At 37.4% G+C, this 16,028-nt stretch overlaps 2 protein-coding genes across 5 annotated transcripts; one reads left to right on the top strand and one right to left on the bottom strand.

Annotated features, from left to right (window-relative positions):
• Nucleotides 1-212: 212 nt before the first annotated feature.
• On the top strand, nt 213-5,986 carry LOC140013488 (uncharacterized). Of its 4 annotated transcripts, none has more exons than XM_072062785.1 (13): nt 213-355; nt 479-545; nt 623-712; nt 949-1,026; nt 1,115-1,189; nt 2,244-2,296; nt 2,832-2,982; nt 3,162-3,272; nt 3,882-4,008; nt 4,162-4,259; nt 4,907-5,045; nt 5,528-5,580; nt 5,695-5,986. In XM_072062785.1, the coding sequence occupies exons 2-13, from the start codon at nt 486-488 to the stop codon at nt 5,803-5,805; spliced, it is 1,146 nt and encodes a 381-aa protein (XP_071918886.1). In that variant the 5' UTR covers nt 213-355; nt 479-485; the 3' UTR covers nt 5,806-5,986. The 4 variants fall into 4 exon arrangements, with proteins under 4 accessions (XP_071918886.1, XP_071918900.1, XP_071918892.1 ...); XM_072062799.1 differs by having other exon boundaries at nt 5,666-5,823; XM_072062791.1 differs by having other exon boundaries at nt 281-355; nt 464-545.
• Nucleotides 5,987-6,099: 113 nt separating this feature from the next.
• On the bottom strand, nt 6,100-9,772 carry LOC113714312 (multiple C2 domain and transmembrane region protein 5). The gene has a single exon (XM_027238101.2). The coding sequence runs from the start codon at nt 9,430-9,432 to the stop codon at nt 6,373-6,375; it is 3,060 nt and encodes a 1,019-aa protein (XP_027093902.2). The 5' UTR covers nt 9,433-9,772; the 3' UTR covers nt 6,100-6,372.
• Between the last annotated feature and the right edge of the window lie 6,256 nt (nt 9,773-16,028).

Raw genomic sequence — 16,028 nt, 5'->3', positions numbered from 1 at the left:
GATACATGTCTGCCCAAGTGGCCATAGAAAAAGTAGCAATGGCGTCACCATCATTGCACTCGCTTCCTGGTGGATTGACGTTTGCAACTAAGTCATTGAGTTTGTTTGGACAAAGATAATTTGGTTTGCAAAATTTGTTTTCACAAATCCCAATCACCTTTTTATCTTCTCAATCACCTTTTTATCTCACATACATCACATCACAAAAAAGTGCTACAGTAAATATCTCAAATAAATCATCCAAATAAACTCTTATCCAAACAAACTCATTGTATTCCTGCTCCAATCTCCTACCAACTCCTCCTCATTCGTCTCCACCGCGCTCCAATTCTTCTCTCAGCACTCGCTCTCCCAGGTACCTTGCTCTTTCTTATACTACTTCACTATTTTTTTTTTCGCTTCTTCGAATTGTTACGCGTCGTCGTCTGCGGCATTGCTATCGGCTTTTGTTTGTTTACAGCAGAAATTTGTGTGACAGGAAGACGATGTCAACTTCAGCTCAAGCTTCCTCATCGCTTCCACCTCTCCCCGAAGATCGCATCGTTGTTGGTCTTTTTCCTCTATCTACTTGCATTATTTTTTTTTCATTTACAATTACACTGATAACAGCGTACTTATGCAGCTAGGTTGCGGATTAGTGTCGGTGGATTTCTTGGCTACAGTGGCCTCTTACCCCAATCCGGACGACAAGACTCGTAGCACCAGCGCTAAGGTTTCTCTTCCTATTCGTATACTAATCGTCTATTTATTCTGCTACACCATGCCAATCGTCTATTTATTATTTTCTTTTCTTTTCTTTTAAAGAAGAAGAAGAAGAAGAAGCAAAATCTTTTACATATGAAATTACTCGTGCCAAAATTATTTTGTATACACTTTCAAAATGTTAAGCATATTGGTTGGTTGATGCTTGCTCCCAAAATGACTGCGTCGGGGCCTTTTCTTGATTAGCTGCAAGGAGGGGGAAATGCAGGGAATGCTTTGACTTGTGCCGCTCGATTGGGACTGAAGCCGCGGCTGATATCCAAGGTCTACTTTCAACCTTGTAATTTTTTAACTGAACATTCTCGCGTAATATATAGTAGGGGATGTTTATCGCTAGAAATTTCTTGAGTAGGTTGCTGATGACCCCCAAGGAAAAGGGCTAATAGAGGAACTAGAAGCTGATGGCGTTGACACGTCCTTTCTTGTGGTGGGCTTCTTCGGATCTCTGTTAATTCGTGCAAAACTTCCATTTCTTTTACTCGCTTGAGCTTTTCTTTGGCATTTTAATGGTGGACTTCTTTGTTTCTGTTACTCATGTGAACCTCTCTTTGGTGTGTGATTTTGATATCAGTTTCTCCCATCACAATGCTTCAACCTTCACTTGCTAGAATTCCGAGGGAAAATATGATTTACATACATACGCAATCACCTTGACCTGCAATCTCTTCAAATGTGATGAACTCCAAGATGAAGCTACAGAGCATTTAGGAATTAGGAATTTCTGTTTGATGTTTGGACATCAAATGTGCAAGGTTAATTCCTTGTTGATTTAGAATGATGAGCGCCAATGCTTGCAGTCATATGTACAGTTTAACTATATTCTTTGTTTGACCTGATAAACTTACCTTATTGAAAATTGATATATTGTGGCCTCTTGTTGCTAGCAGCAGTCAATCCTCTGTGATAGCACAACCTTCAACTCATCTCAAAGTTGATATAAAGTATTGCAAAGTTTGGCTCTGTGAGCTAAATTTTGGTAAAGTGAAGGACAACTTTGACCTGCTTTTGGCTTTTGATGCTATTTCAATTTTGTGGTTTCTATATTTTTGTAACTAAAAATATTAGGGGAATGGTAGTTACCCAACTCAAAGGCCAGGCTGGCCACAAACCCAATTCGTGCTTAAATGTTATTTACAGGTCGCCTACCAACAAAAGACTGCTCCCATGGATATTTGGACCTAACAAACCTTGCTTGCTGAATATGAATTCACCATATTATTCTGATAGATTACTCATTAGCCAAAGTGCAGCTAGTCCCAGATTTTCTTTTACATGGGTTAAAGTCATCAACTGGTTTCCTGTATTTTTGCTTTCCACGAGGTCATGGTGGGTCGTTGATAGCACTACCATCAACTTTTTCTTTGATGTATGAAATGTACTGTATAGGAGGTGGTTCCCCTTATCTTTTTCCAGTTACTCTTCTTTTAATCTGTAACGTTTCACAATGCTCACTTAATTTTCTATTGGTATATTTTTTTCAGGTATCAGAAGGAGGCAATTCTCCATTCACTTATGTCATTGTCGACAACCAAACGTGAGTATTCTGCAATAGATTAATGATTTTGTTGCACAAATAGGAGTAATTTAGTTAGGATGGTTCTGTTTATCTGCTTCTTCACTGGATGTCAATGGTTTGCTCATTTGTTGTGAATGATCTTTCATTATGTATATCTCTCTAACGGCTGGATATTACTTTTGTTTAGCAACACTGTGTCCTTTTACTTGCCTTTAGTTGTTAACCGAAGCTAGCAAAATTTTGATTACTCCTTGTTTAACATTTCCTTGGTTAAGTGCTAGACTTTAATTTGGTGAAGTATATGATTTTTGTTTTCTCCTTTTCTCATTTCTGTTGTTTTTAGAATATTGATTACTATGAACGAATTCAAGAAGAATGGCGGCAGGGTTTCAGAAAACAAAATAAAGGCAGTTTAAAGATGCCAACTTTTTTGGCTTCCATCTTTCATTTAAGATTTTCATGTGAAGTACTTGAAATCTAGAGTTTTCTTAGCTGAGTTAAATAGATTGCTTCGTTTTATTAACTTGGAGTTTTGTTTCTTGAAATATTTCAGGAAAACTCGCACTTGCATTCACACTCCAGGATACCCGCCCATGATACCTGATGATCTTTCAACTTCTAACTTGTTAGCTGCTATTAGTGGAGCAAGGCTTGTATATTTTGATGGAAGATTACACGAAACTGCTTTGCTTGTTGCACAGGAGGTAATCTTCAAGTGTTTGCGTTACTTTCGTCTAAGGCTAATTTTCTGCTGTATACAATTTTAGGAACTCATACTTACTGCACTATTGTATGTGAGCGTTGATACTTTCAGAGGTAGCTGGTATTGTTGAAACTTTTGCAAAGTGAAAATGACAGAATGCTTTCTGATTTTCCAGTACAGGCAAATCGCAGGGCAATCCCTATCTTAACTGATGCAGAAAGCAAGAGGGAGGGATTAGATGATCTCTTAAGTTTGTCTAGTTACGTTGTATGCTCAGCAAAATTTCCACAGGCAAGTTTAGGCTTCATAAAAGCTGCTTAAATAGTAATCCTTTTGAACTGCTGTATGTCTTTCTATTTATAACTCTAGCATTGCTACCCTAGTTTTTCTAGGTTGTTAATTAGAGGAGTTATGGTTTTTTCATAAATTGGACTTTTGGGGATCATAGCAAAAGTTTATTTATACTTGGTTGGTAGCTGGTAGACCATTGCAGCAGATGTGAATTATTGACAAAATAAGTTGTACTCTTTTCATTGGATTAAAACAAGGAGACTGCAAAGGGTGGTAATAATGTCTGCTTTGTTTCTGGATTTTTGAAGTATGCCATGTGAAATACTGAATTAACTTGATGTTCATTAATCAGGCTTGATTTTAAACAATTTGTATCTGTGAATTAGATTCCAGTCCATCAATTCTTTTATACTGTGCAAGCTTTCTGATTACAATCTGTAGGATCATCATTCTTCGATTCTAATCCTTGCTGGAACTGCTTTGGAAAAGATTCACCTTCGATTGCATTGGATCATCAGTTTCATATTTTGTCTTTTTTTCTCTGTCGTTGCCTTTTTCTTTTCCCTGTTTGAGGAGTTATTTGCAAATATCTTACATCTTTCCTTGCAGGAGTGGACTGAGGCGCCATCTATCCCAAGTGCCCTTGTTTCTTTTCTTTTGATGTTGACTCATGTCAAATTTGTCATTGTGACATTAGGCAAAGAGGGATGTATAATGCTGGAGAGGGGCATGACTGGTATGCACATGCAACCTTTTTTCCCCCACTCTTGAATGAACTACTATATGTGTATAGACATCTTCAAGATCATGATTGGATGTGTGGATCAGATCTCTTTCAATTTGCTTCAATTTACCTCACTTTCTGTTTGTCAAAAAAATGTTTCTGCAGAAAATGCCCAGTCTGAAGAAACAGATATAGATGATTTATGCGATATACTGAAGAAGAAAAAAGATAGTAATAGAAACTCGCCAACATGTATATCCTCGGTAATTTCTTTTCATCCTTGAAGGATTCGGCAGTAGTGTAGCTGAAATATATGAATTTCATTTATTCTGCATTGAGTTTCACATGGCAATCATTTTAAAACTATTTGATGTGGATCTAAGTAAGCACAAACTATATTTTATGACACTTAAATCCGGGCGTTGATGATCATAATTCATTAACAATGCTGAATTTTGAGTTGGATGCTGTGTGTGTTCATTTTCTTGTTTGGACAGTCTTTTGGAAGTAGCATGCTCACTTCTGTGTAAATTTTATGAGGAACTTACTGCTGAGAAGTTCTTTAGACACATGCATATGCGATAGTGGTGTGTTATATAAATGAAAGATCTGGCCGAAGTATGGAACATGCAGAAATTAATATCTTCGTAAGAGGAAAATACAATATTTATCTGGCATGTGGCCTTTTGTCTTGGAAGATGAAATCTCATGACGTCAAGTTAACCTGTTATTTTTGGAAAGAGCTTTCTTCTTTACCTTGCTGCAGAAAGAAAAGAAAATACAATTTTGATCTGCAGGCCTTGTTGGAAGTATTTGAAAGGAGTCTGAGTTGTAATAGTTCCTAGTAACTTCACTACTACTCTGTGACATTAGACTTTATGCTGCTTTTTCCGCATTTTTCTCCCAACAGGGTGTGAAGAAGTTATGTGCGAAGGGGATTGGGACTGTGACTGGAACACTATTTGTTGGAACAGCTGAGAATATACCTCCTGGAGAACTTGTTGATACAACTGGTGCTGGAGATTCATTTATTGGAGCTACACTTTATGGTAAGGAAAGAACAGTTTTTGTTCTTGTTCCTGTTCTCTCTCTCTCTCTCTTTTTTTTTTTTACTCCCTTGGTTGAAAAGGCTTATTGCCCCTTAATATACTTTAAATTCTGCTGCTGCTGCTGCTGCATCTTTCCCACGAACTAAAACACTCTGCAAACACAGACACACACACCACATAGACGTTGTGTATGTGAGTGTTTTTTGAGAGTGGCAGATTTGTGTATTGTATCATTGTAGTATGTGGTCTTTGAAAACGCAAAATTGATTCTGTTATTTTATCAGGACCTCTCTCTTCAGGTTTGAGGAGGATTTAGGGTTTTCAATCTGTCAGCCATCTAGAAATCTATTACGCTTTCCCTTACAATCTCTGCAAATGCGGAGTGTCCATACTGTTTTATGACACTTCTTATAAGTTGTACTTCGGTGGCTGGGCATTGATGATATCCATATCTAACCCTTTATCTCTACGTTGTTTTGTAGCCATTTGTGCCAACATGCCACCAGAAATAATGTTACCCTTTGCAGCTCAAGTGGTAAGTAAACTTTCCTCCTGCAAGTAAAAATGTACTAAAAGCTGCTGGGGTCCGAGCAATTGATTGACTGGAGATAGCTCACCAGTGACATCCACTGTGTGTCGTTAATTGCAGGCAGCTATTAAGTGTAGAGCATTGGGCGCTAGGACTGGAATTCCTTATCGTACAGATCCTCGTTTGGCGTCTTTTTTAGTTGCTGGATCCCAAGAGGTGGCCGCAGTATAGGAGTATTGTTTAACAAAAGCATATCATCGGGCCGTCGTCTTGGGTTTTTCATTCTCGTGTTTTTTGCAGTGTTTTGGTGGACGGATCTCGTCCTTTTGATGTTAGAATACTTGCAATGATATGGCATCCTTTGGAAGGATGGGCAAAATATATTGAGAATTACGTGGATTTTTTTTTACTATTACAGATCTGGTACTTGTTTATTGCAGTTCCCAGGCGTTAAGATTTACTAATTCAGCAGGTAGGACGCAATAATAATACCAAAAAAAAAATATTAGGGGAAGAGAAATTGCAAACTTGTGCATGCCCTGGTTCAGCAGCTGAATTCTCAACTAGCATTAAAGCATAGTATCCTAGATAAATTACAGTACAAGAGCTAATCACTGAACGAAATGATGGGTGACAGACGCATTAAAACACCTAGAAGCGCATTTTTCTCCCAAAAGACAAAACACCTTCTACCGTTCGATTTCGATTTCTACTTCTAACTCCCCAAAAAAAAAAAAAAAAAAGCCTTAAAAACACACACACACAGCAGTACGACTGTGAACACAGAATTCAGACTCCCTATAACATACTATCAGCATTTGTTGGCAACCTCTTGAAGAAGCTGACGGCTCTTGAAGGTAACCGATTCCTAAACTTGGGTGGCCTCAGAACATAGAGCCCCCAGAGAGCCACGACCCACTTAAATGGCACCAGATAGAATCCACAAGCTGCAATGAAACAAATTATGACAAACAAGAATGTGGCTCTCGGATCGCGCCAACTTAGCAGTGCTTGAAAACGCTCGCCTTGAGTAGCCATATCCCCGACAACAGACTGAATCCTTCCGGCAACACTCCTTAGTCTATCATACCTAATCCTAACAATCTCCGCACTCCGACTCGAGGGGAAGGAATCAAATTCCTCATCCAATTCATCTGGGTGCACAACATCAGCATAGGACAGTCGAGTGTCCATATGAGGCGGGTGGCGTGGCCTGGACCTATATCGCCACAGTCCGACGGAAGCCATGGTCAGCAATACACAAGGCATTATGAGCTCAGGCACCAAGACGAATACCATGAAGACAATCATGAACAATGCCGAGTATACGGGCTTGTGCCAATTACGCAGGGACTCCAAGAACCTGCTCACGGCAACGAACCAAGCTAAGATATTTGTGAGCCTAAAGAAGTTGGCTTTGCTCTTTCTCATGCTCCACATATGAGAGTCGTGATCAAGCATGTACTCAACCACATCTCTTCCCAAAGGTGGCTCAGCTCGACCTAGCCTTGACGCCACCACATTCATAGCCTGGTATCTCAAACCATCCAATTGATTTACGGACAATGGCAGCACGTAATGCATCTTCGGAAGCAGAGGCATTGAATACTTGTGTAGCACATTGACCATATTAGCACAAGAAAACCGAACAGCCAAATGAAGCTCTCCCGTCTTCTTTACTCCGGAGGGATGCAACATGAGGAGCGGATAAGCATGAGTATAAACTCTATCAGATTCGAGAGTGGACAACCTAATTCTGACCTTCCCAATGCGGGAATCTCGAGTTGCGGCTGCGACTGCTGTGTTTTTGTCAACGCGAGCATTATCAAACACCCCAATGGTGATGACGGTGCAAGGGTCAAAGACTTCCCAAGTATACTGCTCGTTCCATTTGGGAGACAAGCTGTCCACCACGGTCCTAGTTCGGACCCATTTTTGACCATACTTTGCCACACAATAGGCGTCAGTGGAGCCTCCTTTGCCTTCCTTGATCTTAACGGGGACGAGATTTGTACCACCCAAGACTCCAACCTCGAGTACACCAATGTGGGGCTTCCAGAGCTGCTTTGCGGTTGGCCTAACATCACTGCTGTACATGGTGGCTTCATCGAGCACATGGTAACCTCCATCAAGAGAGGCTCGGAGGTGTATTCTGGAGGCAAATCTCATCATAGCCTTAGACTCGTTCTGGTTGTTGAAGTGAATATCAAGATTGAACCACCTTGAAGTCGCTGGCTTTTCATCTAACCTCCGCTCAATAACTGTGACTGGCAGCACCACCCTCCCAACAACCTCATCCCTGTTGGGAGCTATATGATCTTCAACTGAAACCAAAACATAGTCCTCAAACGGTTCCGCAACCACAAAAAGCAAGTCTTCATTCCAAACAGGGTTGGAAAGGCTCTTATTAGCCAGAGGTGAAGCAATTCTGGTCCTCAAAACTTGATTCCCAACTTGAACTTTCGCAAAAAGCTCAGGATACCTCATCATTGATGACCCTTTTTCGCCCATGACAACATCCTGCCCTTCAATAACATGGACCCTGAGGTACCAAAGCTTTGGCGAAAGATAAACCTTCGACTTTATCGAGCACAAACCCTCAGTATGCACATTTGCCGCCTTGGAATGCCAAGCCTCCGCGAACGCTTCGTCGGCTTGAGTCCCAAACCAAATGGCTACCATCACTTCACCACCTTTGGCCTTCTCCCCTTTCTTGTCCTCCATTCTATACCATTGAGGCGCCAGCTGACTATCTGGGGGAACCCTCTTGGGAACCTCGTTAAGGTCGAACCAAACACGACCCAAGAAGTCATCTTTGTTGCCCTCCTTCACAAAAATCTCCACCACTGAAGATTGTATGCAATCTTTAGAGAAGGCGAAAACTTGGTCCCACTCGGCATTATTAGTCAAGGACACCCGCTTAGTAATTCCTCTGTAATTCCCAAGCTTCACCTCTGCTACCAGCTCCCCACCACCACCAAAGACACAAGAGATATCACGGGCCTTGACAACTCTAACGTACAAGTACTGCATTTGCTCTACCAGGTCGTAAGTCGAGCTTGTCTTGTCCTTGTTTAGTGGGCCCCCACCTAGGTGAGGACTTGTCTCTTTCAGAGAATACTCACCCGCTGGCCCTGGGGCGCCTGTGGAAGAGTACACAGCAACTCCTCCGTTACCAACACCACCCCTTCCAACCCCGAGGCCTGCCGGGTTGACGACAGGCGGGATGGTAGGATTCGGTCCGGTGGTGATAACAACAGGTTTCATCATGTCACCCGGGCCGCCGGGCTCTACTGGCTTTGGGTGGTTATGATTTTGGAAATTCAGTTTGTTCTCTTGATTCAGCTGCTGTTGCACCGCCAGGTTGGTTCCTTGCTGCTGCTGCAACCTTTTATTCTTCTTGGAGACCATGACGCCAGCGCCATTATTGCCATTGATAACCTGCTTGACTTCTTCTCGAGACGACAAGTAAAGCTTCAACGTGATTTCTCCACGGACATGAGAAAACAAGCTCCTCTTATCGAGGGTATAAAGTTGAGCAATTTCTTCACCTTCTCGCGCTATACTCGACCCCGAAACCCGAACCTTTCCCAGAAAATTCCTACTGTTGTTGGATCTTTTCTCGTTGAAGACGTTCACTTCGATCGTTCTGTAAGGGAGGTCAGCGACGTCGTTTACGGGAAAGACGAGCTTTTCATTCCAAACGGGATTGAGGTCCCTGTACTTGACAGTGCTTCTTTCCCTGTGATTTTCGAACTCAACCTCGACGAAAGGTGATGAGGAGCCTTCCCCATCTTTTGGCATCAAGTTATGGGCTCCCACCACTTCTACCACCAGCTTTTCCTTGGCATTGTTCATTGTTGGTTGCTGAGAAAGAAGGATGGAAAGAAAACGTTCGGAGCAAGAGGGAAGTTATGTTATCAGGGGAAGACAGATAAGAATGACTGAACGGGAGAAGGGAGGGGGATAAAGATTTTGGGGACGCAAAGAATTTTAGAGTGCAAGTTTAGAGTAGTTTTCGTAATCTAGCGTTGAAATGCAGACTGAAGAGAGAGGGTTGGTTGGTTGGTTGGTTGCAAAGCTGAGTGCAGGAGAACGCAGAGTCGAGCGGAGAGGGGAAGAGACAAGAAAGAAATAGAGAGTAGAAAGGCATGGCTGGAGACGCAGATGGAGATAGATACAACAGTTTTTAGTGTACCAGTTCACAATCCTACTCACTTACCTTATACTCATATCATGGGCGCGTCATTTTCACCCTGCTGCATTAAGGAAAGTAAATTAAATATTCATGTCGGAATATCAATACATACGGTTTATTATTTATGAATCTCACTTGGGTTCTTTAACAAATGCCATATCAACGAATTTTCTGTCTCACACCATTTCTCATTCTCTATCCTATTTTTTACCGCAACGGATCTTCTGTCCCACACTCTGTGCCATTCTCTGTCCCACTTTTTATTATATTGCTATTTCTCCTTCATAAATATCATGTTTTAGTTCTTTTTTGTTTCCTTATGATTCAATAACTATTAATTTAGTAAAAAATAAATACAACAGTTTCAAAAAAGCAATATATAATAGAAAATTAAAAAATACAGCAGAAAATGCATAAAAAATCTCATTTTTTATGCATTTTGATTTTTTGAGTTTGTTAAATTTTGTGTATTATTGAATTAATAGTTATTGGATCTTAAGGAAACAAAAAAGAACTAAAACATGATATTTATGAAGGAGAAATAGCAATATAATAAAAAGTGGGACAGAGAATGGCACAGAGTGTGGGACAGAAGATCCGTTGCGATTTTTTACTATATTGATATTTCTTCTACATAAATATTATATTTTAATTTTTTTTTATTTCTTTAAAATCTAATAATTATTTACTGAGTAATATAAAAAAATTAACAAACTCAAAAAATTAAAATTCATAAAAAATGAGATTTTTTATGAATTTTCTGTTGTATTTTTAATTTTCTACTATATATATTGCTTTTTTGAAACTGTTGTATTTATTTTTATTCAATTAATAGTTATTGGATCTTAAGAAAATAAAAAAAAACTAAAACATGATGTTTATATAGGAGAAATAATAATATAGTAAAAAGTGGGATAGAAAATGGCATAGGATGTGATACAGAAAATCTGTTGCGTGTCTTATGCTACTGCTGTAGAAAAATATGCATTGTTTAATTTATTATTAATGGATTCCATCCAACGGTTGTGCTTATTTCGAATTTCTATAATATTTACATTAATTGTTTAACGAAAACAAATATACATTCAAAATTATTTTAATCCAAAAGTTCAAAATTTTTAACAACAGTTGCACACTCCGTTCGCTACGGTTCGATTACAGCCTTAGGCAAAATTTAGTAGTATATAATTTGAACTAAAATTATCTTTAGCGTCGTATGTGGTATGAATAAAGCAAATATTTTAGAGACTAATGACATTAACCATTGCTCCGCTTGCTTCGCCAAGCAAGCGTTATTTGAAATAATTATTATAATAAATTTTTATGATATAATATATGTGAAATAAAAAATTATTAAAAATATAAAATTTTGATTAAAATTTATAATTATGATATAAGTAAAATAATATTTAAAAAAATGGCTATACAAAGGAAAGTGAAATTGTTGTAGTACTACAAAAAGGAAGAAAAAATTATGCATAAAAACATTTAGGGATAATTTCAAAAATCTTTCTTGAGATTTCTAACAATTGCACTTAGCTCCCCTTTAGTTTAAAAAATTACACATACCTTATTTGGCATAGTAAAATACCTATAATGCCATCCACTTGGTAGACAATTTTAAATTTAAGACAACAAATTTATAAAATCTAAAAAATATATGTATTCTCTTGTCTCTTATCTATTTATTGTTCATCTATTTTCTAGTTAATATAATATCATTTTATTATCTTCGATTTTGTGGACATTAGCAAATTGAATTACAAAATCAACAAAAAAGCAGATTATGTGTCAAATTAGAAAGAAATGCAGAGACTCGCAGTAATAGAAAAATAAATAATGAAATTGATCATTGAAACAAGAAGAAAAACTAAAGATGTAGAATTTCTTATATTTTGTTGATTGTCAAGAAAAACTTTCAAAAAATGTCAATAATTACCTAAGGATTTCTTTCATTAGATTATAAATTTTTTATTGTAATTTTATTGTAGAGGTAAAATTTATTCTCTACTTTTAAGATATTAATATTTTTAAATCCATAGGAGGATTGTAATGGCAGTTGTAAGTCAAATTACCTTATATTAAAATGGTATTTAAACATTGATATTTAATTTTGGAATATGAAATTGGTTGTCAATGAGATTTTTGTGTGTGTGTGCTTTTTTTTTTTGCATGACAAGTATTGATATTGTATATACAATTTAGGATCTTTAAGACATTTATTTGGTTTTAGAACTTATATTTAGATGATTGTTAGAGATTAGATTTGTTGATTTGTGCAAAGTGTAGAAGAAAAATAATTGAGTGTACTATAGTTTTCTTTCTTATTTTTTGTGCAGAAGAGTAATTTTTAGAATTTTTGTGAGAAAATCTATCTTGTTGAATTTACATTGTTACTAAACAATAAAAGTATAGGAGGTATATGTAATATGTAAAACCTAAGGCCCTGTTTGGATTGTCATTTTTTGTCGAAAAATTACCTTTTCGTGATCACATTTCTATTTTTTTTGTCGAAACGATAGATGTCCTATAATCTAATCTAGCCTAGTCTAAGGGGAAGGGGAGGAGGTTCGATGTGAGTACAGACTCCATCGATAAAAGTCAATTAAGACCGCCACAAATTGTGGCAAATTTGTGGGAGGCAGGGATTGAACCCCTGACCTCCAACATCACCTTTAATGGTGATGACCACTATTACCTTTCTCTATTACCTTTTTTTCGCAGATACATCAAATCGTTACAGTAATTTTTTCATGAAAAATGCAATCCAAACGAGGCCTAAGCTTTCGAAAGCTTTCAGTAATTGTAAAAAACCTCAGGAGAGGTTTGTGAAAATTATCCCGTACATTTACTACCCCCTTGCTTTGTTCTCGAGCCTAGCCATGGTAACGCAAGCACTTGATTAGTTTTCAAAAGCTTGCGTCATACTTGTTACGTTACACGCATGTCCTTCTTTCAGTAGCTAATAAGTAGTAGCACAGTGTATTGAAAGTTACCAGCGCCATAATTAGGAATTTAGACGTCAAAAAACTGCAATGAAAGTGCAATTTAAGAAAATGTTCAGCGTAGATCTGGTTTTATAGTGCAATTTGAAGGGTTCAATTTTTTTTTTGTCATCTTCAAGATGAAAGTTTTGTAAATTGTACAGCGCAAAAAACTACGTACACTAAAAGATAGCTCGCTGTTATTGGTGGATGAGATTTCCAAAGCCTTTGACCGCCAAAGTGGCAAAACAAACTTTTGGGTTTGTCGCATTCCATTTCCAGCCCGAGCTTTGAACTGCCAGGCTACAAGTACTACTACTATAACTAATGTTACACGGACTCGTTTATCCATTACACAGTTTCAAAATGCTGCACAAAATTAAGAAACACACACAGATTGTTTGGATCGCAATTTTTATTTGATGGACGTATTTTTTAATTATTTTTTATTTTATATATATTAAATTATTACAGTAATTTTTCTATAAAAAAAATCAATTTGCTTCCTAGCCTTGAAAAGAGCAAGAAAAGGAAAGGAAAAGAAAAGAAATCTTTCCGACGAAGAATCGGAATCGGGGCAGTTTGATTGTATACTATGCGGACAGAGAAAGAGAGTAGTGGCTGACGTTTGTAAGTTGAAGATGCTTGCGCAGAGGCGCGTGACGGAATCTGCAGAGAATCTGATCAATTTTTGGTTCATTGATGTGAGTTATGAAAGGGGACATGGAGAACACGAAATCTCGTGGTCCGAGGTTTTAGGTTAGTCGGGAGGGAAACCTGCTGCAATTCTTTCCCTTTTTTACTGCTTAATCCCTTCCAGATTATTTGTGTGACGTTTTGAGACTTTAAATTTTTAAAAGAATAGTGAAGTAATGGTGATAATAGTGAATTTATTTTTAAAATTATTCTTTGTTTTTGAAAATAGCATTGAAAGAAAATAAAAAATAATTTTGACTTTCATAAAATAGAAAATATTTTGACACGTCCTAAAATAGAAAATATCACACTTGTAATGGGATTGAGATGCTGAGTAGTACTTCTACTATTGGGTTGTTTCCTTTCTTTGTCACGAATTTTATCCGTTTTGAAGAGCGAGAGAGAGTATACTGGCTTCTTTTCAATGGAATGTTGGACCATTGCACTTTCAGAGTTGACAGTGGCGCGTGAATTACGGTGCTTCTAATTTTAATTTTGGGATAATTTCAGAAACCTTCCTGAGGTTTCTAACAATTTCACTAAATTTTCTAAGATTTGAAAAATTATATTTACTTCTCTTAATTTGATAATTTTAGTAACAAAATTTTAAAATAATATTAACTTGATCGATTTTTTAAATAAATACTCAAAAATGCCCTTGTGTAATAAGTTTTAATTTATTTTTGTATACAATTATAATATTATTTAATATAATTATAAGGAAAAGGTGTCAAATTTTTCATGTTCATATCTACTATTCGATAAACAACTATAATAATAATAAATTTATTACTATAATATGATACTTTTGATGGTATCTTGTTATGGATTTAGATTTATAAGATAGAAAAGAAAATGTTGAAATAATTCATTTAGAATTTATGAATTTTTATAGTAGTAAGATTATCATAATTTAATAATGCTTTTGGGCCATTTTTTGATTTATTGTTAGTTTTAATACAAAAAATAGAAAACAAAGATCAGCGAAAATATTAGATTACATAAAAAATTAATTCGTCAAAAAAATCACTAGTTGGGCATTTTGTTATAATAGAAACTAGACCTAATAGTAGTAGTTCTACAATTTTATTGTCAAAAAATTTAAAAAAGGAAAAAGAATGAAAAAATAATTTTAAAACACATTCTAAGTATAAGCATATCAAATAACAGAATTTCATTAAAATATTTAAGCGTAAACTTGTCATTTCAAATGATTAGGGAGGTATGTATAATTTTTCAAACTTTATGGGAGCTCAGTGAAATTATAGAAAAATCAGGGAATTTTCTGAAATTTTGCCTTTAATGTATGGATTATAGCTGTCTGGCGGGGCCCACCCTCACCCTTTCAGCTGCGCTCGGAACCTGGGACAGGACACGCACACAACACTTTGTCAATTGTCCCTCGTCCTGGGAAGCTGTTCTGAACGTTATTAGGCTCAGCCTTTTTAGGCGCGTGATTTTGGAATTTGGGGCACCGTCAACCTCTGGCCTCCGTCTCGTCTCCTCCTCGTCTAATGTGGAGGGAAAAAACACTTGCTGCAACTGCACATATCTAAAGCCACCGGTTCGGTTCGGTTCGGGCCGTTTTTAAGCCATTCCAGCCGTGAGCCGCTAACATCAATTCCAATAACTAGCGCAGCCGCCGCTGCTGTAAATGTACATTGCCAAGACAAATATACTACTACTACATTCTAGTAAAAAGCACACACGAAGGATTGATTGGGTAATGACTCTTATCCAATACTAGACAATGCATTATCTGAATCGTCCCTTTGAAATTGCCTTGTTCTTTTTTTGCTTTATCTACTGGTTTAAGTTTTCCTATAGCTGCTACGCTTTCAGGCTGCTTCTTCACACGATCGACTGGAAATGCCAAAAGTTATTGACGGAGAAAAAGAGAAAAAGACAAGTCCCAGGGTAAGAGAGGGTGAGGTGCAGGCAATATATTATAGGCTATCCATTTTGGCTACACTAAGCGAGGGGACGTCTCGAAAGGATAGAAGATGTCTTCTCTTCTCTTCTCTTCTGATGCACTAAAAAAGTTTTACTATTATTGTCTCTCCTTTCAGTTCTCAATTCTCAAGCCATTCTCCTACTCTTGTGTGTTGGGCCTCCTATCACAAACACTACTGGTACTAGCTCTAGCTCTTGCTCTAGCTGCTGCTGCTTTCCCTATAATGGAGTAATCGCTCAGCCTATCTACAAGTTGCAACTCATAACCCAAAGATTAATGCCATGTAAAGCAATTAAACGTTCTCAAAGGCAACCTCCAATTTATACCCTTTTTTTTTTTTTTTTTTTTTTTTCTGAGCAGCTCCAAATTGAAATTACTACTAGTAATTAATCTAACAGTAAACTAGTTATCCCTAGTCCAGCTGCTCTTCCTTCACTTGGTTGTCGTGTTGCTTTTACATTTGTTATCTTCTTTTGGCAACTACCAAGACAGCTTTATAGGAGCATTTTAAGACAGTCACAACAGAAAACAAATTAGTGGAAATAACTCGTAATCTTAAGCTGCTAAAAGGCAGGAAGTTTTGAACGGGCAATCGGCACGGAGCAGATGTAGATTCATGCAA

Source organism: Coffea arabica, chromosome 1e, assembly GCF_036785885.1.
Source record: "Coffea arabica cultivar ET-39 chromosome 1e, Coffea Arabica ET-39 HiFi, whole genome shotgun sequence".
Classification (NCBI taxonomy): domain Eukaryota; kingdom Viridiplantae; phylum Streptophyta; class Magnoliopsida; order Gentianales; family Rubiaceae; genus Coffea; species Coffea arabica.
Note: the sequence above shows the minus strand (reverse complement) of the source record. Positions and strands in the feature narration are given on the sequence as shown.

Coding starts and splice junctions, on each gene's coding strand:
- LOC140013488 (XM_072062785.1), top strand. CDS start 486: ATGTCAACTTCAGCTCAAGCTTCCTCATCGCTTCCACCTCTCCCCGAA. Junction 2,983..3,161: donor CTTTGCTTGTTGCACAGGAG/GTAATCTTCAAG, acceptor TTTCCAGTACAG/GCAAATCGCAGGGCAATCCC. Junction 5,581..5,694: donor TACCCTTTGCAGCTCAAGTG/GTAAGTAAACTT, acceptor CGTTAATTGCAG/GCAGCTATTAAGTGTAGAGC.
- LOC113714312 (XM_027238101.2), bottom strand. CDS start 9,432: ATGAACAATGCCAAGGAAAAGCTGGTGGTAGAAGTGGTGGGAGCCCAT.